Source organism: Phocoena sinus, chromosome 18 (genome assembly GCF_008692025.1).
Source record: "Phocoena sinus isolate mPhoSin1 chromosome 18, mPhoSin1.pri, whole genome shotgun sequence".
Classification (NCBI taxonomy): Eukaryota; Metazoa; Chordata; class Mammalia; order Artiodactyla; family Phocoenidae; genus Phocoena; species Phocoena sinus.
This window is the reverse complement of record NC_045780.1, coordinates 9,074,344-9,101,546: the sequence shown is the minus strand read 5'-3', so window position 1 is coordinate 9,101,546 and position 27,203 is coordinate 9,074,344. Positions and strand designations below refer to the sequence as shown.

Sequence of the window (27,203 nt, the reverse complement as noted above, 5' to 3'; positions counted from 1 at the left end):
TAGTCTGTGGCTTCCTTGTGAAATGAAAAATTATTATTTTCTGGTTACTTCAGTAACTGAAGTACCCAGAGAAGACCTATCTTCTCATAAGTCAGACTTTACAATACAAACATCCATAATCCCTTTTCTTAGTAATCAAGAGAAAAATTACAGGTCACACACAAGTAAGAAGCAACTACGGTGGGACTTTCAAAGAGAGCATGAGAAATTTTAAGTTCATCCAATGTTCTGCATTCTCATTTAAACAGAAAACAGAAATAAACCAAAACAATAAGGAAGGGGAAAAATTCTAAAGCCCTGGGCAGACTGAGAAGTTAATGAACGTAAATGAAGCGACTACCTTCTGACTGCTTTTTATATTAATAAGTTTCTATTAAAGGAAATCCTTTATTCCCTCATTAAATTGATTTTCCCCCTTCAAATTCAAGGGGAAACCCCCCCTGCCGCCCCACTTGCGAACAAAACTGAAAAACACATTAAAAACACTAAAGAAAAAAACTCCAAATCCTACTACCCTGAAATAATTAGTGTTAACATATTTTAGAACTACTTCTAAAATTTCTCTGTACATACATACACATATTAAATAAATGAGAATACAAAATATATATTTGGAAACATTTTTTTTTAAAAGGTCACACAGGTCTTCAGTGGCTGGCTATACCACAATTAATCTAACCAATCTCCTACCACTGAACATTTAGATGGTTTTTTTATTTTTTTTTAATCTTGACAACAAACAATGAACATCCCTGTGCTAGCTCTTTATCTAGTGTCTCTGAGCTTTATATCCTATAATCTGCTCTGAGATCCTGGAGCTGTAAATCTGCAAATTACATTTCCCAGACTCCCACAAGAGCTGGTAGGTTCTTCCAACAAGAGACACCACAGCTTCTTTAAGGCCTTCTCTGCAGTAGCTGTGCTGCCCTGCAGCAAGAGCCAGGCCACCCCTACTCTGACAGTTAGTTGGCACAATGTGGACAGGCTCTTCCACCCATTGGGCAGTCCTTAACACCGCTTATTCCCAGTTGTTCCACCAGCCCTAAGGGGTGGTAACTGCCTTCCGGCAAAATCACGATCTCTGAGCTGCCAAAGCAACTTTTTGCTCTTTCAAGCTTCAAACATCTGTATTAATTAATTTATTTACGTTTAAAATACCTGGAATGGTTTCTGCTTCTGACTGGACCCTGAACCATATAACCACTATGTAGACATATTTTCTAATTATCTCTGGGATAAATACATCAAAGTGAAACTACAGTATTAAACACCACACACATTTTAAGTTGGTAAGTATTACCACATTACCAACTCAGAAAAGCTGCATCCGTTTATATTCCAACTGAGAGCAGCACTGGCATGCTAGCTAAAACTGGTTATACAGCACGTGGGTATTGTATTTTCCTCCAGCACTCTTAGCAGGCATAAATGTCCTTTCCTAATGTGATGAAGGACTTCCTGTTTGTAATTTCTTATTTATTCCCCTATGTTTAGTATTCTACTGTGAGATTATGTCTGTTATTCCTTTGTTAAGAATCTTAATACATTACAAATATTAACCTTTTATAAAGTCATATATATTGAAAATAGCTTCCCAGCATACCAGTTCTGTTTCCAATTTATTTCATGATTTTTGCTTTTGTCTAAATAGTATTCTCCCTCACTAAAATGTAAGGGCAGAGACTTAACCTGTCATTTTCATTTTAACATCCTCAAGTACCTTACACACAATGAAGGCTCTACAAATATTTTTTCAATAAATGAATTTTTAAAAATCCAACCCATCAATATTTCAATTGTGACTTGGCATCAGTGTCCCTTTCACCACAAAGTAAGAAGTTACAAAAAATGTACTGGTTACCAATATGTTTATTAATTAATTTTATATATATTTGAAATCTTAGATATATGAATAATCTTTGACTCATCTGGAATATATGTAAAAGCAAGTAAGCAGTCTACATTAATTTTTCTTTTTAAAACAGCTTGCGAATTATTTACTCAATAATCTAAGTTTTCCTAATTTCTTTGTTAAATATTATACCCCTCACTATTATAGGGTTGTACAGGGTTGCAAATTTCTTATACACTTTACTTCTGAATCTTCTGATTTCTACTCGCATAATATTTTCTAAATGATTGTTAATGGTATATAAAGAAAGCTTTTGATTTTTACATACTTATTTTGCCCATCTTATTTTTTAGTATTTTACTAGTTCTGCAGTTCATTCTCTTGAATTTTTCTTAGAATATGATAACTTTGCTTCCTCCTTTCCAACACCTGCACCTCTTATTTTCTTATGTAATTATATTGGTTAATGCTTCCAAAACAATGTTAAATCATAGCAGAGCTAGTGGATTTTCTCATCTTGCTCCTGATTTTACTGGGAATGCTTCTAGTGTTTTACTATATGATGGTGTATACTGGTTTGAGAAGTATGAAGGCATTAAATCGTATTTTATTGGGTTTAATTATAAATAGCTGATTTTTTTTTATCAGAAGCCCTTTCAGCATCTGTCAAAATGATCTATTGTGTGCCCTTTCCCTTTTACTCATTTATACAATGAATTATAACATGAATATTAGGCTTTTTAGTAGTAACCCTTTTTGTATTCCTGGAATTGATCACATTTGGCCATAGTATATTCTTGTTTTACTGTAGTAAACTCTCTTGTTGATAATATTTTATGTACAATTTTTGCATCAACATTAGTAAGATTTGTCTTAGTTTTCTTTTGGAGGGATATCTTTTATCAGGTTTTAGCATTCCTGTAGTTACCTTGGCTTTATAAGAAGTAATCTAAATGCTTTCTTTTTCCCCCTATGCTCTAAACAACTTAAATAAATTAGAATTCCTGTGTGGTTTTTTTTTTAAATATATATATAGATTTGAAATACCTCCTTTAACACACACCTTTTATTTGCCCTTATTATTATTATTAGAGGGTAATTTTCTCTAATTCTTTTATAGTTATAGTTTATTAGGTTTTCTTCTTCCCTCTACTTGACCCAATTTTATTTATTTACATCACCCTTAAAAAAAAATTCAGGTTTTCAAATATCTAAGACATAGCTATAGCCACATCTAAAACTTAAATAATGAAAGTAAAATGATGAGAAAAGACAAATCAGAGATATGCAAACAGGAAGAAAACAAGAGTTTGATTTAGGGGCATAAGCTAAACTGAATGCAAAGGGAAAAAAAAAAATCACACAACTTGGTAGACAGAGTGACCTCACAATAAAAAGGGGCTAGGGCTTCCCTGGTGGCGCAGTGGTTGAGAGTCCGCCTGCCAATGCAGGGGACACGGGTTCGTACCCCGGTCCGGGAAGATCCCACATGCCGCGGAGCGGCTGGGCCTGTGAGCCATGGCCGCTGAGCCTGCGCGTCCGGAGCCTGTGCTCTGCAATGGGAGAGGCCACAACAGTGAGAGGCCCGCGTTAAGGGGCTAATACATTCCCTAAGTCCTTGAATCCTAAATAATATCCTTCATTTCCCCTTATTTAAGCACAACTTGGCTAGTTAGGAAATGCTTTAGATACATTCTTTTTGTCCATCAGAACTCTCTAGTTGTTGAATCATTAACTTTGGAAATCTTTTGTGGTTGAAAAGAAATAAGTCAGCCTCATTACCTTTCCATTGATGTTTATGAAATCACTTCTGTAATCTCTGAAAATTCAGTAAATTCCATCACAATACTTTCCTAAAACATGAGCCCTTTTAATCTCCAGATTCATGCTTTCATTCGTTCTAAGCAAGTTTACTATTATTTTTTTTAAATGTTTTCCATTTCCCATTATTCTGTTGTCTTCTCCACAGAAACTAATCATGGCTTTTCACTATCTGCAATTCTCTCAACTGCCTTCATTTCTTTGCCCACTGTATCTACATTCTATGCAGTTTCCTCAAGTTCAACAGAACCCTTCCTGGTTACATTTTCAATATTGTTTACTCTGCTCCTTGCTGTTTATAATAAATTACTTTCTATAATACAAATATGTTCCTGCTCTTCTTTATCCTTAGTTCTGCCATTTCTCTTTTTATGTTATCTTATTTTTGTTCTTTTTTTCCAGATGTCATTGGCTGTTTAATTTTCTTGGCAGTTTAGAACAACTGTCTAAAATTTTCTTTTTTCCTAGAAAAATACAATTCTTCCAAAGTGCTGATCAGCTATCTTTTGAGTGCTAAATTATCCCCATAGGATTCATGTTTGTTAATTTATTTGTATTCTGTTAATTCATCTTTGAATAAGAGAAATTCTCTCTGGCTCCACCATTTAAACAAAAATGTAGATAGTGTCTCCCTGAGGACTGAACATTGGGCACTTGTTTTAAAAGATTATCAGAACTCTCAACTCAAACTACACTTGCTAAATTAGCTGGATAAACAGCATGGAGGAAGAAGCTGGGACTAAAGGTATCAAGTCCTTTTTTTCTGTGTAATTCCTAAGTCTGCTTAAGCTCCCCCAATTGAGAACCAGCTCCACTTGGACTATGACCACACCTTATGCTGTAGGGGACTCTCAGTTTTGGCACATCTGCCTACTTTGGGATGAGCCAGATTCCTGAGAGACTTACTGAGTCATAATGGAACCCATAATTCACCATCATTTTAGTTTAATGGGTCAGCACATAATTTTTTCTGTTCCTGTAAAGTTGGTGAGACGTTTGCTTCACAATTCTACTCTAAGCCTTACCTCACCTGTAAGCTTTGCTCCTCCTGTTAAGCCCAGAGAAAAATGGTATGACCGCAAAGTCTCTCCTTTAGCTCTATTCCAGCTGAAATTAGATTTTCCCTATTTCTCTCAAAGCTGCCCATATCTCAAACTCCTCCCTCTAAATGAGCAAATGAAAGAACACTTATTATACATTCCCTTAAACATCTGATTCGGGGATACATTTATCAACTGTCAATGTTTTCACACTCAATTCAGTCTAAATGGCTTATCTAGCACCAATTCTGTCCAGCTTGTGGTAGCTTCTACTTAGATACATTTTTCTTTTAAATTATTTTAGGGAATTCAAGGGAAGATAATTTAATAAACATTCATTTAACTCTATCGTTTTTCCTCAACATCAACTCACCCAATTTAATAATTTAAAATATAAAATCTGCAAACATATTTTATCTCCTGGAAGACATATACTATGAATTACTTCATCAAGAACAGTGTGTACACACAGTAGGTATTCAATATCAGCTGAATTAATTCTCCTCATGAGAGATATCCGAAATATACTCAGCATATATATCAAATAACTCTAAGTACTTCAGTTCCATATTAAAGCAGAGTGTGTTTTAAAATGCCCTCGTGTGTTCTAAAATGTCCACCTTTCAACCTTGCTCTCGTAGTTCTCCTACAAATATATCAAACAATGTTTCTTTAAAATATAAAGGGTACTAGGAAAGACAGTTTAGAATGAAAACTAAAACCTCCATTGAATGAATCAAACTAAAACTTGTTTAAAGCTCCAGTTAAGAAAGGAACTGTGCCATAATGGATATGGTACCATAAGCACTGCAAACAAACAGGCCTATATTCAAATCTTCACGCTGCTATTTGCTAGCTATGTGACCTAGAACCATTTACCTCAAGTAAACATTAGATTCCCCATTTGGAAGATTAGGATAATTCCTACAAATCACACTGAATTGTTACAAGGTTTAAATGAGATAATACAATAAGTGGGCATTCAGTATATGGTAGAGTTATATACAGTTTATACATAGTGTGTGTGTATACATATATCTCCAAATTCTGATCTCTGATCTGGATAGGAGAGTCACAGCTCCATTCCAAAGGGAAATTTATGTTCTAGGCTCCCTTAAAAATTCAGAAGCCAGTTCTAAACAATAAAGTTTCTTACCCTTGCCAAAAAGTATACTGTTACAAAATTATTTTATGTTTCAATTATCACTTAAATAATGCTTTTGTCCTATATATCAATAGTTTCTAGAATTGATTAAGTTCATGCAAATAGAAAGTAATAACAGAAAGTATACCTGAGCCTCTAAAAGCTAGCTTTGTCCAAGTCTCTTTCTAAAGAAAAGAGCCGCAGGCAATTCTTCAACATGAAGAAGCACAGTACCCCAACCACAACTAACTAGACCAAAAGTAACGAGCTGGAAGTAAAACCAACCACCAGTGACTATGGCAATATCAAGACCAACTATCAGCTATGCTCTCCAGGAACAGGGAGGAGAGATGCATACAGAGAAGTAAGCAGGGATTCATAAAGAATGAAGACTTATTCTTTTTGAGCTATTAGAGAATTTGAGCTATTAGAGAATCTTGAACAATAATCAACCACTATTAGAGATCACCAGGATAAGAGCACAATTTCCAATTCTTGGAAATACTAGAACACACAAACACACACACATAACACACTGCTGTTAGGATGCTTATACCATGCTTCTTTGTTTCCAAATAAAGCAATACTTCTGAAAATTTTCGAGTCAATACTTTGTTGTGCCAAATAAAGCAATACTTCTGAAAATTTTCGAGTCAATACTCATATCACAGAAGAAAGTAAAGAGTGCTATGGACAATCCTGTTGAAATGCCTTTGGAATTTCCCATTGGATCTTAAATTTTCATGAATTACTTATCCTGTGCCATAATATGCCAAGGAACTGTTTTACTGTAAAACTGTTTTCATTAAAATCTTTAAGCGCGGGCTTCCCTGGTGGCGCAGTGGTTGAGAGTCCGCCTGCTGATGCATGGGACACAGGTTCACGCCCCGGTCCGGGAAGATCCCACATGCCGCGGAGCGGCTAGGCCCATGAACCATGGCCGCTGAGCCTGCGCGTCCGGAGCCTGTACTCCGCAGCGGGAGAGGCCACAACAGTGAGAGGCCCACGTGCCGCAAAAAAAAAATCTTTAAGGGCTTCCCTGGTGGCGCAGTGGTTAAGAATCCGCCTGCCAATACAGGGGACAAGGGTTCGAGCCCTGGTCTGGGAAGATCCCACGTGCCACGGGGCAACTAAGCCCGCGCGCCACAACTACTGAGCCCATATGCCACAACTACTGAAGCCTGCGTGCCTAGAGCCCATGCTCCACAACAAGAGAAGCCACTGCAATGAGAAGCCCGTGCGCCACAACAAAGAGTAGCCCCCACTCACTACAACTAGGGAAAGCCCGCGTGCAGCAATGAATACCCAACGCAGCCAAAAATAAATAATTTTTTTAAAAAGTATATATACAATTCAAAAAAAAAATCTTTAATCGAAACTGATGCTTCAGAAAGAAACGCCATGCTCACCCTACATTTTCATGAATCTTGTAAAACCAATCAATGCTTTCTCCCAGGAAATGAGAATCTAAACTGAATATTTTAGGCTTAAGATAACCCAGACATTATTTCCTTAAAACTTAAAAGATTCCAACTATTACATAAATCAAGAAACAGTAAGTAGTTTTCTGTCTTCCAGAATATTTATCAGAAAAATCTCAACTCACGATCTGATGTGTGGGAAATCCTCTTCAATTTTGCTTCCTGTGTTTTTGAAAATTTGGAGTGCAGCTTCTGCTACTTTTTCATCATCCATTTTCAGACAAGCCAGGAGAGATTCAAATGTTTCAGCAGAATGAAACGAGATGGGATGTGTAAATGAGAGTACCTAAAAAATGATCATAAAAAATGATCTGTAATCCTTTTCACCTTTATAAATCTGAAACGTTACATATTAGAAATACTACAAATCCAAGTAAATACAAAAATAATTATGCTAAAAAATCAATAAGAGCACTATAAATAAAATTTAAAACTTACTTAAATATATAACAGAAATGTTCTTGTGTAGGAAGACTGTACAGTCTAAAGAAACAATTACCTTCAAAATTAAATTACATGTACCATAATTCTACTCAGAATAATCTGGATTTGGTTAATGTTTGGAGAGGGGGGTAGTGGAGAATGAAGGTAGGAGAAAAGGAAAATGAGAAGAGAGAATTTTAAAAAAATACCTCTATGATTCTAAACAAAGATCATTAGAAGAGACCAGCTAATAACATTTTCGGAAAAAAGTAATCTAGGGAAGCGGGTAAAACACCAGACAATAAACGATATTGTAAGGTTACAATAATCAAATCAACATGGTACTAACACTAGAAGCAACAATATAAGAAAAAATAAAGCAATAAACAGAGCTTACCGTATATAAGCACTTAAGATAGGGTGTAATAGATTATAAAGATGGTAACAAAATAAATGAGAATGGATGGAATTTTAATTTTTAATAAATAGTCCTGGTAAAGGTGGATAGTTATTTGGAGGAAATCAAATTAGACCCTCCCCTACAATACACAATTTCAAAATAAATTTTAGCTGCGTTGTTTCAAATTTAAAAATCACAAACAATAAAAACCCCTCTGAACATGACAGGACTTTTAAGCTTAAAATAAACAATTAGACTCGAATGTAAAAACAAGCAAGTAGTAGAAAAACGTATGAGCATAATGCCGTATTTATAAGACTGAGAAACAAGCAAAATAAGTGATGTTATTTAGAGATATAGCCATAAATGGAAAATCTATACAGAATAGTTAAGAGAATAATAAACTCCAAATTCAGGAAAATCAGACCTGGGAGATGTGGGGTAAAAAGCCACTCAGTGAACTTCAACAGTATTAATATTCTATTTAATTTGAGTTCGCATTCCTTTTACTTTCTATTAGTATTCATTTTATTACTATACTTTATAACTTAAACAGAATACATTTTATTTTTTTATATATCAAATATGTCCTATAAAAAAGCCAAGGAAGTTAAAAGCACACTTTAAGTCAGTTAAAAAAACAAAATATTGAGATGTCAGTAGAAAATGAACACAGGATAAAAGCAATGAATTCACTATAGAGAAGATACTAATGATCAACATATGAAAGGTGGATCTCACTAGCAATAATTACATAAATTAAAGCATTATTTTTCGCTTATCAGATTAGTAAAACTCTTAAAATTTTATACTATTCCAAATTTGTGAAGATAGGAGATAGGCACCTTCATACACTCTTGACTGAATTACATATACTGTATGAGTACGATTTCTCTGTAAAGGAATTTGAATACACATATATCCAAGAATTTTGAAAGTGGTCATTCTCTTTGACCCAGTAATGTCCTTCTAGTATTTAAAAAAAAAAAAAAAAAAGAAAGAAAGACATTAGCAGGAGATCTTATTTACCTTAGTAGTAATAAAATTAGAAAAATCTAAATATCCAACAATATGAAAGTAGTTGGGAACACTATGATATCTCCAAAATGAACTAATCAAAAAATGTTTATTATTATTTTTAGTATGAGCCAGACACTCTGCTAAGACATTAAGTACATGATTTAATTTAGTCCCTGTGAGAGAAGTACTGTTACTAACTCCATTATAGATGAGGAAACAGAGGCAATTAACTTAAAGCATACATCTAAAATAAGATCTGTTTTTTGACACTTAAAAATACTGTCGGGCTTCCCTGGTGGCGCAGTGGTTGGGAGTCCGCCTGCCGATGCAGGGGACACGGGTTCGTATCCCGATCCGGGAAGATCCCACATGCCGCGGAGCGGCTGGGCCCGTGAGCCATGGCCACTGAGCCTGCGCGTCCGGAGCCTGTGCTCCGCAACGGGAGAGGCCACAACAGTGAGAGGCCCATATACCGCAAAAAAAAAAAAAAAAAAAAAAATACTGTCAAAAAACACTGAGAAAAATGCTTATAATTTATTATGGGAAAACAGTCAAGATACGAAATTGTATTTTCAGTCTGATCTCAACTATATAAAAGTGTACATTTTTCTAAAGATTAAAAGGAAACAAAAGATATTTATGAATGATAGGCTTCTCAATGTTTCCTTCTTTATTAGTTTATATTTTCAATGTTATCAACAATTAACTGATATCTTTGTAATCAGTAAAAGGTAGTAGTATATTTTAGCTAACAAAATAACACATAAAACAGACTTTAAAATTTTGGTCCTTCCTGTGGTAGGGGTAAGCAAGTTCTTTGTTTACTAATGAAAGCTTCAAATTATAATCCTTAATATAATTAATACTAGGTTATATTATACAATTTAAACCTGAGAATATTTAGCTTACATGTTAGAATAAACATGCAATTTCAAAATTACCTAAAAATGATTAAGAAAATTTTACCTCAGGTTCTATAAACCTAAAGAAGCAAATCTCAAGTCTAAAAAATCCAAACTATATATGTTTAACAACTGTCTAATTAGGCACTTAATTTTACCTTAAGTATATTTACCTTGAGCAGTTCAAGACCTGCCCTGATGGCTTGATCAGTTGGAACACCCTCATCTTCATCATCTGCTGTTCCATCTATTGACTTGTTCACTTGCTTTATAAGAGCACTAACATGAAAAAAAAATTTTTTTTTCATTTTTTTTAACTCTTCTATTAGCAATGTCTAAGAAAAATAATCCTGAATATTTTCTATATAGACCACAACTAAACCACATAAAATTTGATACAGCTGTTGCCCAACCATTATGGCAAAACAGAAAGCTATAGTAAATATAGCTTCTTTTTGAAATGATATTTTCCTTTGTCCATTCAAATGAGGTCAAAATGTTATCTGATTTACTGTTTATTAATGCTATATTTTTATTCTTGTATTTTCCGTGTAAAGTTTATGCCTAAACATGTGAATGATAATAGATGTTTTCTAACTATCTAAAGTTCATTATTACTCCAGTAAGTAGAAAAACGTATATTGAAATAAAGGATAAATGCAACATTAAGCACTTTCAAACCATCTAGCAAATATTACCGTGTCTGGGACTGTTATAAAAGCCAGAAAGGCCTCCTCCTGAAAGGTGTAAAAATGCCACATAACAGACACACAATAAATCCTCACTAGAACATTCAGAATATATCAAAAAGGAAACACAATGTTTTGAAATTTTCTTCTAAAAACAAGCTTATGTAATTTTAAAATAATTATTTGTAATGCACTTTCTATTATCGAAAATAATCATTCACTCTGGTAGGTATTTGTTCTTTTTACAAAAAAACAAGTAATAGACACCAGGTTAGAGACATAATACATATCAAAATATAAGAAAATTCAATTATTCAATGTTCCTTAAAATGTTTAGTAGATCTACATTTCTACAAAAACATTATGTACTCAAATCTAAGGTCAAGCTACAAGTCAAATATACCTGTCTTCCTTGCAGCGTCCTCTTAAATTTATCATTCCCTTAACAATTAGTATCTCTGAGGATGTTTTGTTCTTTTCTGCCCATTTTCCCTGATTAACTGATTCTCATAGCTCCAACCACCCCAAATAAAAATCTTCAGCCTGAATCCTCTTCCATATTTTCATCAGTCCCAAGGTTTTATTTTTACCTAGATGTCCCATAGGAATGAAAAATACCATATACCCAAAATTAAATTCATTATTTTCTTCCATGAGTAAGAGCATGAAGCTCTCAAGTCTAGCAAGGGAAGGCCAAAGGCCAAAAATAAGCAAACAAATACATTAAAATCAGGGAACAACAGGACTAGAAAGAAGGCCAAGACAAGAAGACAAGACTCTTGGTTAACCAGGGCAGTCAGGAAAGGCATTCCTGAAGAGGTACAACTGAGCTAGTAACCAAAGAACAAGAGCCAGTGATGTAAAAAAATCTATGAGAAAAAGCATCCACCTGGAAAACCAAAGAGAATCAACTGAAAAACTATTACAAAATACTGATAGTTCAGTGAGGTGACACCAATAAAACACTAAATATCGACTGTGCTGTTCTGTATTAGCCAAAGCCACCTAAAAAATACAGGCGGGTGAGAGGTAGAAGAAATCTATTTATAATGATAAGCCAAAATATACAAAATAACTAGGAATAAAAAGTTTTAGGGGCTTCTCTGATGGCACAGTGGTTAAGAATCTGCCTGCCAATGCAGGGGACACGGGTTCAAGCCCTGGTCCAGGAAGATCCCACATGCCGCAGAGTAACTAAGCCCGTGCACCACAACTACTGAGCCTGTGCTCTAGAGCCTGCGAGCCACAACTACTGAACCCTGCACACCTAGAGCCAGTGCTCCACAACAAAAGAAGCCACCGCAATGAGAAGCCCGCGCATGGCAACAAAGAGTAGTCCCCACTCACCACAACTAGAGAAAGCCCACGTGCAGCAACAAAGACCCAACACAGCCAACAAATAAATGAATGAATAAACTTATTTTTAAAAGTTTTAAATGCACAGAATCTGTACATAACTTCTGAAATTATATTAAGGGAGCATAAAGATTTGAAAAAATCAAGACAAGCATGGAAACACAGTATTACACAAATGGTATTTTTCACTACATCTCAAGAGGAACACAACTTGGTGTAGGACAAGATTCAACAGACACATTCTATAGCTCATCTGGAAAAATTAATTAATGTTTGGGAACATCTAGTACATTTCAGGGGAGGAGGGATGAAAGAATTTTCTCAATGAGATAAAAATGTATCATAAAAGCCTCAAAAGACAAAGAAACCAAGGCAAAAATCCAGTAAGACCCCAAATATAAGAATTTATGCTATAATGAGGGAACATCTCGAATCAAATGGGAAGGAATCAATTTTTCAATAAATGGAGCTGATACAACTAGCTATCAGGATTTTAAAAAAGGATGGATCTCTATCTCCACCTTACAACGAAATGAGTTCCAGACCAATTAAAGACTGAATGTAAAAAACATAACCATCTGATATGATACCAAAGGCAGAAAGAAATCATAAAGGAAACAAATAATAGATTATATAATTTAATATTTATTAATGTCAAGCACAAATTAGAAGGTAATCAAACTGTGTTACTAGCCTTACTTTATAAAGCATTCATATAATCAATAAGACAATTCCTCTAAGCCACTCACAGAAGAATAAGAAGAAACACAATTAGCCAAAAAACACATAGGGAAAAAATGTTCAATTTTATTCACTGTTTTTTGTAAAAAGTAGTACCATCATTCACCTATAAAAAGGCAAAGACTGAAAAGGATAAGTCACTATCAGGAAGAGTTAGGTGAATTGGACACTCATTGACTACTGGTGGGGAACAAAAGTGGAATTTTTCTGCAGTGTGGTGGCTAAAGCAAGAGGGTGCTGGAGCCAGACTTCCTCAGTTTAAATGCCACTAGCTATTTCCCAGCAGTGGGAAAGTTACTCAAACACCTGTGTAGCTCACTGTTCCTTACCTGTAAAATGGGAATAAAAATATTTCTTGCCTTATAAAGTTAAGAAGTAAGTTAAAACACGTAAAACACAGAGAATCAGCCCAGGCACATTATAAGCACTAATAGCTACTACCTGTTACTATTATTTAAGTTTGAACACTTCTTCTGTAACACCATGACCTACTAACTGCTAAAGTCAAAGACCTGTTTTGGTCCTCAGTCTTTCTGTTCATCGCACATATTACTGCTGGAAACTTTTTCTATCTTAAGTTTCAAAATACTGCAATAACCTGGTTTTCTTACCTTTCTGTAATTTTTCTACTGTTAAAAAAAAATTTCAAGGTTCTGTCCATGATCTTTTGATCTTTTTAGCTTTTTTCTACATAATCTTGCTCAGGGAACTATCTATTCTCACAGTTTCACTTTAAATTTAATTTGCCTTGATTAAAAAAAAACCAAATAAGCAGCGCATCCTTTCTTACCAGCTCCTTTCATTCTTTTCATGGTAATACTATTCATCATCTGGACTTGACCCCGTATACTTGTGACTCCTCCCTTTTATTCCCCATTTCCAGTAAGATGACCCATTTTTTACATTGTTCTTTTAAAACCTTCCTCAAATATGTTCTTTCCCTTCCATCCCACTACCACCATCCACAGACAACTATAACAACACCTTAGCAGTCTACCTTTTTGACTTCCCTCCTCCTATCCATCATCAATCATTCCTGGCTCTCAACAGAGCAAGAACAAAGTAAAAGCTCTAAAGTTAGATCTTATAGCCTTTCCACAATCTGATCCCAAATGCTTTTTTCTTTTTTTTTTTTTTTTTGTGGTACACGGGCCTCTCACTGTTGTGGCCTCTCCCGTTGCGGAGCACAGGCTCTGGACGCGCAGGCTCAGCGGCCATGGCTCATGGGCCCAGCCGCTCCGCAGCAGGTGGGATCTTCCCAGACTGGGGCACGAACCCGCGTCCCCTGCATCGGCAGGTGGACTCTCAACCACTGCGCCACCAGGGAAGCCCCCCAAATGCTTTTTCAGAATCACCTCATAACACTTTTACACTTCTCCATATTGTACTTTAAATAGATGGCAATCATTTTCTAAATATCTTTGTTCTTTCCTGTCCCAGTTAGCTTGGCTTATATTAATCTCAATACCTAGAATACTCCTCCCTTTTCTGTAGAAATACAATCTTATCCCATTCTTCCTCTTAGGTCAAATACTACCCCCTTTGAGAAATCTTCTTTCAGTCCTCTGAGCACTATCTGCACCAATTTTATAGAACTATAATATAATTTCCTGATTAAAACTCTATTCCCTTACTCAACAGAAGGCTGATGAAAAGCAGAAAATATGCTTTGCCAATATCTAACTAGCATCACTTCAAATACATTGTAGCAGGCATGGGATTATTTATTTAATTAATGAATTTCAGTCTGATTCAGATTCTTCCTTGTACTAATATAGAGGTTCTGGTTTTTTGTTCTGTTTCCTTTTGTTTTTCAAACTGAAGAACCCTTTCTTCAAATGAAAAATGATGCAAGAGGAGTCCAAAGTGACAAATGGGCATCCAAAGTAGGGTCTGTCTCCCTACTCTATGGAGGGTCACAAGTGAAAAGCTACACCCTGTGCCCTCCTCAAAAAAAAAAAAAAAAAAAAAACCCAAAGGGGCTTTACTGAGTATAGAGTGTACCATTATTATTATTTTAGAATCCAATAAAGCTCTGAAAGGTACTACTGATCACTAATAAATCAGTATGCTATATACATATATTTTATAAGTACTTTCTTTTTTCAACCAGTTGAAAGATTTAAGGAAAAGCTATAAAAAAAAAATAAAAAAAAGAAACGGGGACTTCGCTGGCGGTCCAGTGGTTAAGACTCTGTACTCCCAATGCAAGGGGCACAGGTTCGATCCCTGGACAGGGAACTAAGATCCCGCATGCCACATGGTGCAGCCAAAAATAAATAAATTAATTAATTAAAATAAAATAAAATAAAAACTAAAAAGAAATAAATAAATAGAAAAGAAAAGAGCTCTTCCCACATTTTACAAAACCAAGTACAGATATAAATAGAAAGTATTTTCCAAGATATCACACTCAGGTGATAAAGTTTCAAACCTGAAACTTTAAATGAAGGTTGTTTTAAAAATAACATTTTCAGTTCTCAGATATCTGTGAAAATGCATCATATGTTGTTTTACAACATATTCACTTAGTTTTCTTTTCCTGAGAACAGAACTGCAATTTGTTTCTATTAGTTAACCTATGCAAGCTAACTAACTAGTATACTAGTAATAGACAAAAACTAGGCTTGGATTGACAAATTCTCATCCAAGTTGAAAGAGTACCTAAATTAAAATATATAACAAGAAAAACTAAATACATACATATATATATACAGAGGAGTGTATGTATATATACAAACATATACATATATATGAATAGATCTATTTACAGATATCTACAGATTAGGGTATAGTCATTATGTATATCCATAAACCTATACTATGAGTGCCTTACTCAATAATGAGCGCAGGTACCCAATAATGATTGACTACTAAAGCATGAATGAATTAATAGTAATGAAAATTCAATATTTTAATATACAAATACCTGATAGATTCAGTATCTATGTGCACAGGTGCTATCCTCTCCAAGAGAAACTTGATCATTTCCAGAAAAGGATTTGTAGGCTGTTTGGGGTTGCCCAACTTCTTAGTTATTTCTCGCTGTAATGTAGATTTTTAAAATATTAAAAAAGTATTTTTAAATAATTCATTACATTAAAATGTTAAGAACCTATAATAATTAAAACCACATAGTATTGGTGCTGGAATAAACAAATCAATAGGAATAGACTAAGAATTTAGCATAGAAGAAAGGTAATATTTCAAGTAAGTAGGAAAAAGGTAGATTATTCAATATATTGTTATATTGAAATACCTGAACAGACATTTAGAATAAAAGCAGAGTTAATCCCTATCTCACACCTTACACCAAAAATATTCCAAAACGATGAAAACAAATACGAAAGAATAAAACCAAGGGTCAGTGGATACACAAACTTCAACAAGCAAAATTATTAGGGGAGCCCATTAAAACTACAGATTCCTGGGTCTCACTGTGAAGATTCTCATTTAGTCAACCTGGCGTAGAGCCAAAAATCATCTTTTTTAAAAAAGAATTTAGGATGATGCATGGACAACAGATTAAGAAATACTGGGCTTCCCTGGTGGCGCAGTGGTTGAGAGTCCGCCTGCCGATGCAGGGGACATGGGTTCGTGCCCCGGTCCAGGAAGATCCCACATGCCGCGGAGCGGCTAGGCTCCGTGAGTCATGGCCGCTGAGCCTGCGCGTCCAGAGCCTGTGCTCCGCAACGGGAGAGGCCACAACAGTGAGAGGCCCGCGTACCGCAAAAAATAAAAAAAATTAAGAAATACTGACATCAGGGACTTCCCTGGTGGCGCAGTGGTTAAGACTTCGTGCTCCCAATGCAGGGGGCCCAGGTTCAATCCCTGGTCGGGGAACTAGATCCTACATGCATGCCGCAACTAAAAGTTCGCATGCCACATCTAAGGGGCCTTCAAGCCGCAACTAAGGAGCCCACGTGCTGCAACTAAGACTGAGCACAACGTAAATAAATAAATAAATATTAAAAAAAAAAATACTGACATCAGTTAACATTTTCATTGACCTGCAATAGCATGGGATTTCATAAGCAGGACTCCAAAGGCAAAAACCTTGAGGAGACTGCTGATAGACTTAGCGAGATAACAAAACTATAGTATGTAAAGGACATCATAAATAAAATGAAAAGGGAAAACTACAACAGACAGAAAACTATATCTGCAGCTTAATTAACATACAGTGCCATGACATACTAACAAATGAGATAAAGATAAATATTCCAGAAAAACAGGCAAAGACTAAAAAACACACAATTTACAAGAGAAATAAGAATAGCTAATATACTGAAGGAGAAAAAATGGTCAGATGACTAGCAACCAATTTTACAAATCCTATCAAAATAATGATGCTTTTGTTTTGAGTTTTGCTTGTTCCCAACAGTGATAACTGGCCAATAACGAATTTACCCTAAAGAAATGAAATCAAGACTGTGTAAAATTACTTAGCTATAAAGATTAAGTATTCTTTACATTAATCAAAAACTGGGAAAAAATTTAAATGTGTAACACAAGTGGGCCGTTCAATAAATTATGGTACACGTATTCAATGCTGTGCTATGTTGCTACAAATATAATACTGCAAAAGACTAATTAACGAGAAAGTAAAATGTACAAAGATACATGTATAATATAAACATACACCATAATATTAACCACTGTCTCTATAGAGGAATTACAGTTTAATTGTATTGTTATTTTTGTGATATTTTCTAAATTTTACGTAACGAATTACAAAAGGGGACAAAAAAAGATTTCGAGGTTTCTCCAAACATGAGCTCTTTTTAAATTTCTCTCCTTACCACACAACCTTCAGCCTGTTTGCAGGAGCATGTTGGACTAACAAGTACTTCTAACTGTTTTCTTATTTTCTCATCATCTTCTAACACCTGTGTGAATTTCTTCATGAAATCCTGAGCCTTACCAGGATCTGGCAAATTTCCTTAAATTAAATTAAAATTCAATTAAAATACAATTTTAGAAATTTATCAAAATAATAAATGAGATCAACATTTTTCATTCTTTTTATTACTTTGATGAATAATCCTAACTTACAAATTCATTTAATTTAATGCGATAAAAATTGTAGAGCACCTTCAATAATAAATTTTCACAAATAAAAATCTGTTTCCTAGAAACATAAAATAAGATCATTGTGAAGGACCATCTATGCAGAGAAAGACCAAACTGGCTATTTCTAAATAACTCCTTATAATACTTAAAGGCATTACATGTCTACCTGAGTAATACCAATTTTATTACTATCCCTTGAGCTTGTTGTATACATTGTTCTTTTGCAATTCAGAGTAAGAGATGAAGATCAATCAGTTTTACCTAGAAGAAACCATTTTCCTGTACTGCACTGTTTACTGTTAAACCATCCAGAGATAATGCACACACGCACGCATGCTACTTGGCACCAACACATGCTGAGCAACACGTTCCAGGTGTTACTGCTCGGTAGGCCATTATCACATGAGAAAGGATGAGTTCTTGTAGAATCATAGATGAGTTTTATACTACTCTCCTAATACATCATGTATCAAAACACTTATGAAAGCTAATAAAATATTCATCCTAGAATCTTTTTTTTCTGGCTACTCACAACTGTGAGGGAGAACAAGACTAGGTAGGATCCTTCTAATAACAGAAATTATAATATAGAACTATGGACTCTAATAAAAGTAGTAGAAATGTGTTGAATCTTAAAATATGAATACAGTAAATGCAGTCTTCAAGTTCATATACAACTCTGAAATTCCATTTTAAGTCTTGGCTAGATGACTGAATATAGTAAGAACAAATTTTCCTCCTAACTACTTGACTGTATGACATTTCCATATTTCTAGAATACAAAAATTCTACTGTACTGTTTGTCAACAGTTTTGGAAAATGTCACTTTACAGCCCCTCCATAACATATAGGCATCATATTAAAGGCTACAATAAAGCATACCATTTAAGAAACAAAACAAAAAGAAAGTGAAATGGGGATAGAGGGAGGGGGAGGGAGAGAAAGGAGGGAAGGACAGAGATGGAGACAGGGAGGAAGGGAAAAACAACAACAGAAAACCCCTTTAATTCAGGATTCTACAAACGTACTAGACCATGGAACTCTTTTTTCTGATGATACTATTAACACCTGCAGGATACTGGCATTCTTCACAACAGAATTTGGGAAATACTGTACTTGTTGGAAGAAAATGGATAGGGGGTTAAAAAAAAGAAAGAATATAGGAGACGATCTCCTTTAGGGGACAGTGTCTGCAGCCAAACAACCAGAGAAATAGTTGTTAAAAAGCAATAGCACAGGGGCTTCCCTGGTGGCGCAGTGGTTGAGAGTCCGCCTGCCGATGCAGGGGACACGGGTTCGTGCCCCGGTCTGGGAGGATCCCACATGCCGCGGAGCGGCTGGGCCCGTGAGCCATGGCCGCTGAGCCTGCGCGTCCGGAGCCTGTCCTCCGCAACGGGAGAGGCCACAACAGTGAGAGGCCCGCGTAACGCATAAAAAAAAAAAAAAAAAAAAAAAAAAAAAAAAAAGCAATAGCACAAAATCACTTGCTTTAAGTTATCCAAAGGGACTGAAAACTAATTTATGTTTAACTGCTCAGGACTAAAAGACATTTTGGTCTTTTGGGGAAATTTCTACTCATGCTAAAACTTCTATCACTTAGTCTAATACCCAGTGAATTAGGTTACTGTTCTCTTTGGTGTCTTAGCATTACTTCCACACACATCTCGGAATATTTGTTAACGTCTCAAAAATCCGTCTAAGAACTCTTCATTACTACCACATGGAAGCTCAGTAGAAGCATTCCTCCAGGTGTTCCTGATTTTCCCTCCATCCATATGCTATACACAGTGATCCCTGAGGTGACAGGAAAAGCAATTAACCTACAAAAACCGCTACTTTTTCCTACCCCTGCCCTGAACAAAGGAGATGTGCTACACAATACTTTAGTATTTACTGTTAAAGGCAATTAAATAACATTTTATTTAAAATCACTGAAAGTAAAAAAGCAAATTAACTTTTTTTTCAAAGAAGCTCTCTTGTAGTTATTAGGTATATCTTTCACTGTAAAATTCAGCTCAGGATGAAATTAGCTTCAGATAGAGTCACATTAGACCAAGCAATACCAAAGCACACACGCAGTTTTTAACAGCAAGGTTACACAGTAATTTGAATGTATTCTCAAAAATAAATTTATGTAATAAAACCCAGCTTTTGCTCGTATCAACACACAAAATAATCCTGTGTAGTATGCAAAATAAATGAAAATCAGAAAAAAAAAGGAAAGCTGAGCGTGTTGGGGGAAAAAAAAAAAAAATCAATCAAAAAACTTTAATATTTTCCTATATTATCATAGCCTAAAATGGAACTCCAAGAAACACTTTATATTATCTGAAAGAAATGTTTCAAATAAACCTTAAAGTTTACATATAATATTTGAAATAACTTACTTGTTATAACCATCACTTTTGAAAATATGGCCTTGACACTGGCATCTGTCTGTAAATCACACAAAAACATGCAAAATTAGAACCTCCTGTACCAAGTACACCACACTAAAACAAGATGTAAATAATAAGGGAAATGGGGAGAGGGTAAGGGTATATGTAAACTCTGTACTTTCTGCTCATTTTTCTGTAAACCCAAAACTACTCTTTTAAAAAAGTCTTTTAATTTTAAACAATTAGTAAATAGCAAAAAAAAAAAAAAATCTCCTAACAATAATCTTCACTGTATTCTTTAGAAAGTTAAGTAATCATAACCCATTCATGCTCTCGGCCCACGCCCTGACCACCACTATATGCTCCTTCTTTAGCCATGTTTAAACTCCAGATGAACCAAATGAAAGGTAGAAGTGAAGTCATACTCCACTGTCGTTGCCTCTTCCCTTGTCCTGTTTTGTCAGCCTCCAAAACAAAAACAGATGACTGCTACACCAACCTTTTGGGACACAGAGATATTTTGTTTCTCTTAAGTACTCAAAAAACAGGACAACTAAGTTTAAAAAAGGAAACTAGGGCTTGCCTGGTGGCGCAGTGGTTGGGAGTCCGCCTGCCGATGCAGGGGGTGCGGGTTCGTGCCCCCGTCCGGGAGGATCCCACATGCCGCGGAGCGGCTGGGCCCGTGAGCCATGGCCGCTGAGCCTGCATGTCTGGAGCCTGTGCTCCGCAACGGGAGAGGCCACAGCAGTGAGAGGCCCGCGTACCGAAAAAAAGCAAAACAAAAAAAAAAACAAAAAAAAAACAAAAAAAAAGGAAACTAATCTGGAAATGTTGGTTTTCACATGTTTAGCCTATCTCAAACAAAAAGTTGACAATTAAGTATATAATTCTGATTGAACTGAGGTATTCCTAAAATCGTTAACCCTGAGGACTATAAGGCATAGTCATGAAGCCACTGGGAAGACACTGGATGAAGACAATGAAGATGCCACTGACAGGTACAAAAATCTTCCAAGAGTGCTAGTTATTTGTTGCATCAGGGTAGTATTTCAGTGAATGAATGTGTTCATCACATCGTGCTGCACGTAATACACTCTGTAAAGTCACATGTATAAAGGATGTTTCTAAGAATACTAGTTATTCATTCCATCAGGTGTTATTAAAAAAAAAGTCCCTGAGCAACTCTACATAAAATACTGAGCTAGAGAAACACTGGGGTGAAAGCAACAAATCAAAAAATAAACAAATAAACTGTCCCTATTGAGAAGGAGCTTTCGAAAAGGAAGGAGAGACAAAGAATAATAGAATAGCGTACGAGAGCTAATTCCCAAATATTTGGAACTTAATAGATCTGACTAGAAACATAAGATTTCTATTGTTTTTCAATTTGGGGGGAAAGAGGCGGTGCTGGCCTTACTAGAAGTTGATCCACATGAAAAAGAAACATCACCAACAAAGTACAATACTGCAGGGTTTCCCTGGTGGCGGCACAGTGGTTGGGAGTCCACCTGCCGATGCAGGGGACGCGGGTTCGTGCCCTGGTCCGGGAAGATCCCACATGCCGCGGAGCAGCTGGGCCCGTAAGCCATGGCCGCTGAGCCTGCGCGTCCGGAGCCTGTGCTCCGCAACGGGAGAGGCCACAACAGTGAGAGGCCCGCGTACCGCAAAAAAAAAAAAGAAAAAAGAAAAAAAAAAGAAAAGAAAAGTACAATACTGCAAACTACAGAGTCACTTTGAGTGACACTGAGCAAATCAATTTAGTTACATGAAGTAGAAGGGCTACATTACTAAGAAAGAATAAAAACTATCTTAATTAGAAGGAATAATGAGGAAGCCAATGAAACATGTACTGATTATTATATCTAAGAGTCTTCCTGGTAAAATAGGCAGAATTATAAACAGCCAAAAGTTAAACACAGCTTTGTATTTTCTTTCTAACTTTATAATATCTACTACAATTCTCAGTATAAAGTGAATATTAATAAGAGACTATGAATTCTCCTTTCACTAGAATTCCACTTTAGAGTACTATCCTCCTCCATTCTGTTTCTTCTTCATCCCTCACCACACATGAATGAGAATTCCCTCTTTGATTTGGATAACTTGTTAATTATTTTAAGATAATTTAAAGGAAAATACCACAAAGTGGAAGGGAATAAAACATTGTAACTGAATTGAGATTGTATTTTATTTCATGTAGACTGAACAGGAATGTCATGAGACCCTCCCAAGTTTTTATGAACAGGCAAAGGACAGAAGCCCCCACTAAATAAAATTTAAAGGGACAGTGAGAGTCAAAAACAAAGTTATTTTTGGTTACCGTCTCATACATCACACTGTTCAACATATGATCTACACACTTATGCTATTCGGCTGCTAATGACTTCAATAATGCCTAAAATCAGGAATAATTTTATACACATGCAAATAAGAACATTCTTGCAACTTTACCTAAAGGAAGTAAATTAACAAGTCTCTAGGTGGCAAAAAAGGGCACTTTATCCAGAGCTTATTATCTGAAACACATCAACACTGCATTATAACACTGACTAACACACATCTATTTGGTTAAAACACACTAACTTAACTGGGATTTTCCAATTTTCCTCCTTCGCACAGAACGTACTGAAATAGCAGAATCTCTAAAATTAGTTTTAAGTCATTGACTGTAAGGAACAACTTCTTCTAGCAGGTTCAATATACTCAGGAATCACAGAAGGTTAAATTATGTTCAATAAACCATAAACAAAGAGGTCATTGTCCGCCTATAAAACAAAAATACTACTCAGCTGTAAGCTTCAATCAGGCAAACAAGTGGTATGAAATGCCTTATTACTAGTGATTTAGAGGTTAAGAAAAAAGTGAGGTCACTATAAACCACTCAAACAACTACTGTTAGCTTACTGATTTTTAGGGCAAACGGCAAGATTGACACCTAGGAAAACTGGAAATTTTCTCCCCTTAGATGAAACAACTCCATTCTGTTGACCTCTGTCCTATGAACATGAGGTGTATGTTGGGGGGTGGGGGTGGTGGTGGTCCACTGTGCTTGAAAAAGAAACAAAAAAAAACACTACACTGTTTTCCCTGGATGCAATTTAAAATGACCAGGCACACTGATTTTTAGATGAATTATACTTTTTATAGGCCTACATACAACATTCTCAAACAACATCAACTGGATGAATAACCACCATTAAATTATAATTATGAAGACCAGGTAATACATTAAAATTACCATATTAATTGTAAGTAAAAATATGATACTAAACTATAATTACATGATATTAAAACTTTCTATAACCACAAGACTATATAAAGATGATGGCAGCATTTCAGTGTAGCAACATTAAGTGTAATTTTACTGTTTTCTATCCTTTCAATAATGCTGAGCTATTGTTTGGTTTTATTTTTTTAATTTTAAAGCTACCCAAAAAGGCTTCATTCTGTGTACACAGAAGCACATTCTCCTTCCTATTGGGTATCACCTTTTGCAGATATAGTAAATTTAAATTTTTCTAAGCAATAAGTTTCTTAAAAATTTCAGTGTTCTAAGTTAGAGATCATAGGTTCTAGAGTCAGAAGTGTTCCACACAGAAATAGTTGTTCAACACATAGCAAAAATGTTGATAACTTACTTTGGGTTGCTTAATTAAGTCAAGCAAATCCTTTACTTGATGTCGGAGCAGATTTTGACATTTCCACATTTCATTCAGTGCTCTGAAAAACACATACATAAATTTAAATAACAAAACAGGATAAACATCCTTCCAGAATATCCCAACCATGTTAATTTTTTCTAAAAGTTCAAATTACAAATGGAGATGACAGAGAAGGGTAAAATTTACAGGACTAAGCAACTGATGATACATGAAGAGAAAGAGAGAAGTCAAATATAAGAGATAATAACATTTGAGGAGATGGCTATATCAAAAGAAAGGGATTAGTGGTGGTTGTTTTTTCTTTTGTATAAAAATAGTGAAAATCTATCATTAACTGGAACATGTTTGTAGGCAAGGGCATAGCAATGAACTGCAGAGATTACAAACTTAAGAAATAAAGCAATATTTAATGGAGTAAGGTCCTGTATTCAATAGCAGGCCGGATGAAAAGGAATAAAAGACACAAACGGAAAAGACTGAGCCCTGAGAGAATGGAGATACTTTTTCCTGAAACAAAAATATTATAATTTTACATTATATTATATACTTTTATTTATAAGTAATATTTATAAATTACATTATATGTATATAAGTGAACATTCATTTTATATGGCAAAAATTTTGATCACCATAACACTTCTATTGTTCTCAGGCAGAAATTTAAATCTAAAAAAAATTATATAGGTACTCAAAAAAATATACATAAATCACAGACAGCAGTTAATGTTATTTAAATATTAAGTTATAGAATATCAGAACCACTCACATTTAAAATTTTAAAAAGGAAATTTTCCAAAACCAAATAATACTTCTCATTGTTTTCAATTATCCATACTTCTATTAACCTCCATTATCACACATATGAAGCACTGCCATAAGAGTAATTTAATATAGAAGCATATAAAACCACATAAAAACACACTCTTTCTTTTGATAGACAAGGCAATTGTTTAATATTTTCACCCTCCTCAGCAGTATGTTTTAAAAATATCTTTGCATTTTTTAAAGGAGACAAATTAGCTTAGATTTGGACAATTCCTTCATAGTAGTCCCTTCAACATGGTACTGGCAAAACAACAGTACTGGGGCATTTTCATCTTGAAATAGCTAAACTTTACTGTCTTCCAGTTACTAAAGTTCCATAAAGTTTAACTGGCACACTTTAAGAATGTAAACATTAAAACAAAAATGACCATTATCCAGAGGACTGTAAATAATTTTCAAAGAAACAGAGTAGTCATCTGTGAAATTACTTGTGAACTCCAAGGTCAATGAATTCTCTCCTTACCTATACATTTTATCACTACTTAAAACTTCTGAAAGCCCTGGATTTTGAAACTTGCTTTCACTTAAAGCAGAAAAATAAAGCAGAAATTATCTTATTTATTAACTTAAAGATGAAATCTTAAGCAATTCTAAAGCTTATTATAAACTATCATGGCTATAGCTTAAATCAAAAAGTGACCATCACTGACTAAGAATTTGTATTATAACATTCAGGGGGAGCATCCTCTTGAGCATTTCAATTAAGTCATATTAAGCAGCAAAGACAATTTGTCCTTGTGCTTTGCCTTTCTAAACAGTACTTAAGGAAAAAAAGTTGTACTAGTAGAAGCAGTATTACTACAATAGGAAGACAAATATCCATTTATTTAACATTAGCCTGAATTCCAGCTGTCACTAAATAAACGTGAAAAATCTGGATAGAGCCTGGATACTCTTCCATTTGTTAAGTGACATTTTAAGTAGACAACTAGTTCCCTCACTATGGCTTCTCCTTGTTTGCACCAACATACCATAGGTTTGCGTCAGTTCAAAGAAACAGACGACTACCATTGGGCTGCAGTCAGAAACCTGTCCAAATGTTGAAGAGAAACTCTCCTCCAACCTTCTACTCCCAACTGGCAAATTACCCATCAGACTCCACAGTTCAAAACTGTCTTATTAGATAAGAGCCTGATCAATGAAAGAGAAGATCACAACCAGGACACTTGATACTACCACTTACTCTTGTCACTGACAGTTGTTCTGGGGAACTTGGGGGAGGTGGAAATACACACCATGATCAGACAGTACCCAAGCTTGCCTCTATTCTCCTTTCCAGTAATCAGTATACTTACAGTTAACCTAGGGACTTACCCAAAAGTGAGTACACATCAAAAAGTCTAAAATATAGGAAGTATTTTGTCTTCCCCAAAAGAACACAGATATAGAATAAAATATATGGCTCTTTCAGTAAATAAGAAAAATCCTTACCAAACAAGTTCTTAGCAGGAACCGCCTGCCAAGCAGCTAATTTTTTTTTTTTTTTTTTTTGCTGTACGTGGGCCTCTCACCGTTGTGGCCTCTCCCGTCGCGGAGCACAGGCTCCAGATGCGCAGGCTCAGCGGCCATGGCTCACGGGCCTAGCCGCTCTGCGGCATGTGGGATCTTCCCGGACTGGGGCACGAACCCGTGTCCCCTGCATTGGCAGGCAGACTCTCAACCACTGCGCCACCAGGGAAGCCCCCTAAGCAGCTATTTTAAAACACTTTTCAAACTAATTAGAGGTCACAAAAATTCAAATGACTTTCTGGGCTAGAATGGTAATGTAAATGAATGAAGTAGGACAGGTGTTATAATACAGAGTATTATATACAGAGGACTGTGGTGAAATTAGAAACATTAAGTAAAACATCAATATTATTAGTATTCAGGCCAATGAAAAAAATGAGAAAAAATTTGACCCCCAAAAGATTGGCAAAAAATAATATGCCTGATAATGTTTTGGAGTAAGAGTATAATTTATTATAATCATATTGGGAAATAATTTGACTAGTTTATAATGCTGAAAATGTGCATTCTCAGCAATTCCAGTCATAGCTGTATACCAATGATCCTAAACCCTGGTTACCCATTACAATCTCCAGAAACGCTTTCCTAAAAACCCCAATGCCCACACTACACTCCAGACAAATTAAATGACGAACTCTGAGGATGAGATTCATGTGTCAGTATTTTTTAAACCTCTCCACGTGATTCCAATGTGCAGCCAAATTTGAGAACCATTCATAACCATACGTTAGAGAAACCCTTGCATGTGTACGCTAAATTGAAAAATGTTCACAGTAGTACTATTTGTATTATTAAAAAAATGGAAAGACACAAATGTCCATTCTTTGCACTGACTCAGATTTGCAATGCCAAGATGATGGAATAAAACTGGTTTAATGACAAAGTAA

The 27,203-nt window shown here is 35.4% G+C and overlaps 1 protein-coding gene across 9 annotated transcripts in view; it reads right to left on the bottom strand.

The window, feature by feature from the left end:
- The window catches only part of PDS5B (PDS5 cohesin associated factor B), a 199,772-nt gene that overhangs the window by 60,593 nt on the left and 111,976 nt on the right, over window positions 1-27,203 (bottom strand). For all 9 annotated transcript variants that reach the window (XR_004346677.1, XR_004346678.1, XM_032611242.1 and 6 more), the window contains 6 exons: window positions 23,959-24,040; window positions 20,330-20,378; window positions 17,672-17,811; window positions 15,799-15,914; window positions 10,257-10,362; window positions 7,464-7,624 (listed from right to left, as the gene is read on the bottom strand). Coding sequence is in view for 7 of the 9 variants with exons in the window: in XM_032611242.1 (XP_032467133.1) it covers window positions 7,464-7,624; window positions 10,257-10,362; window positions 15,799-15,914; window positions 17,672-17,811; window positions 20,330-20,378; window positions 23,959-24,040 (654 nt within the window). In the remaining 2 variants the exon portion in view is untranslated. The remainder of the gene's footprint in view (window positions 1-7,463; window positions 7,625-10,256; window positions 10,363-15,798; window positions 15,915-17,671; window positions 17,812-20,329; window positions 20,379-23,958; window positions 24,041-27,203) is intronic.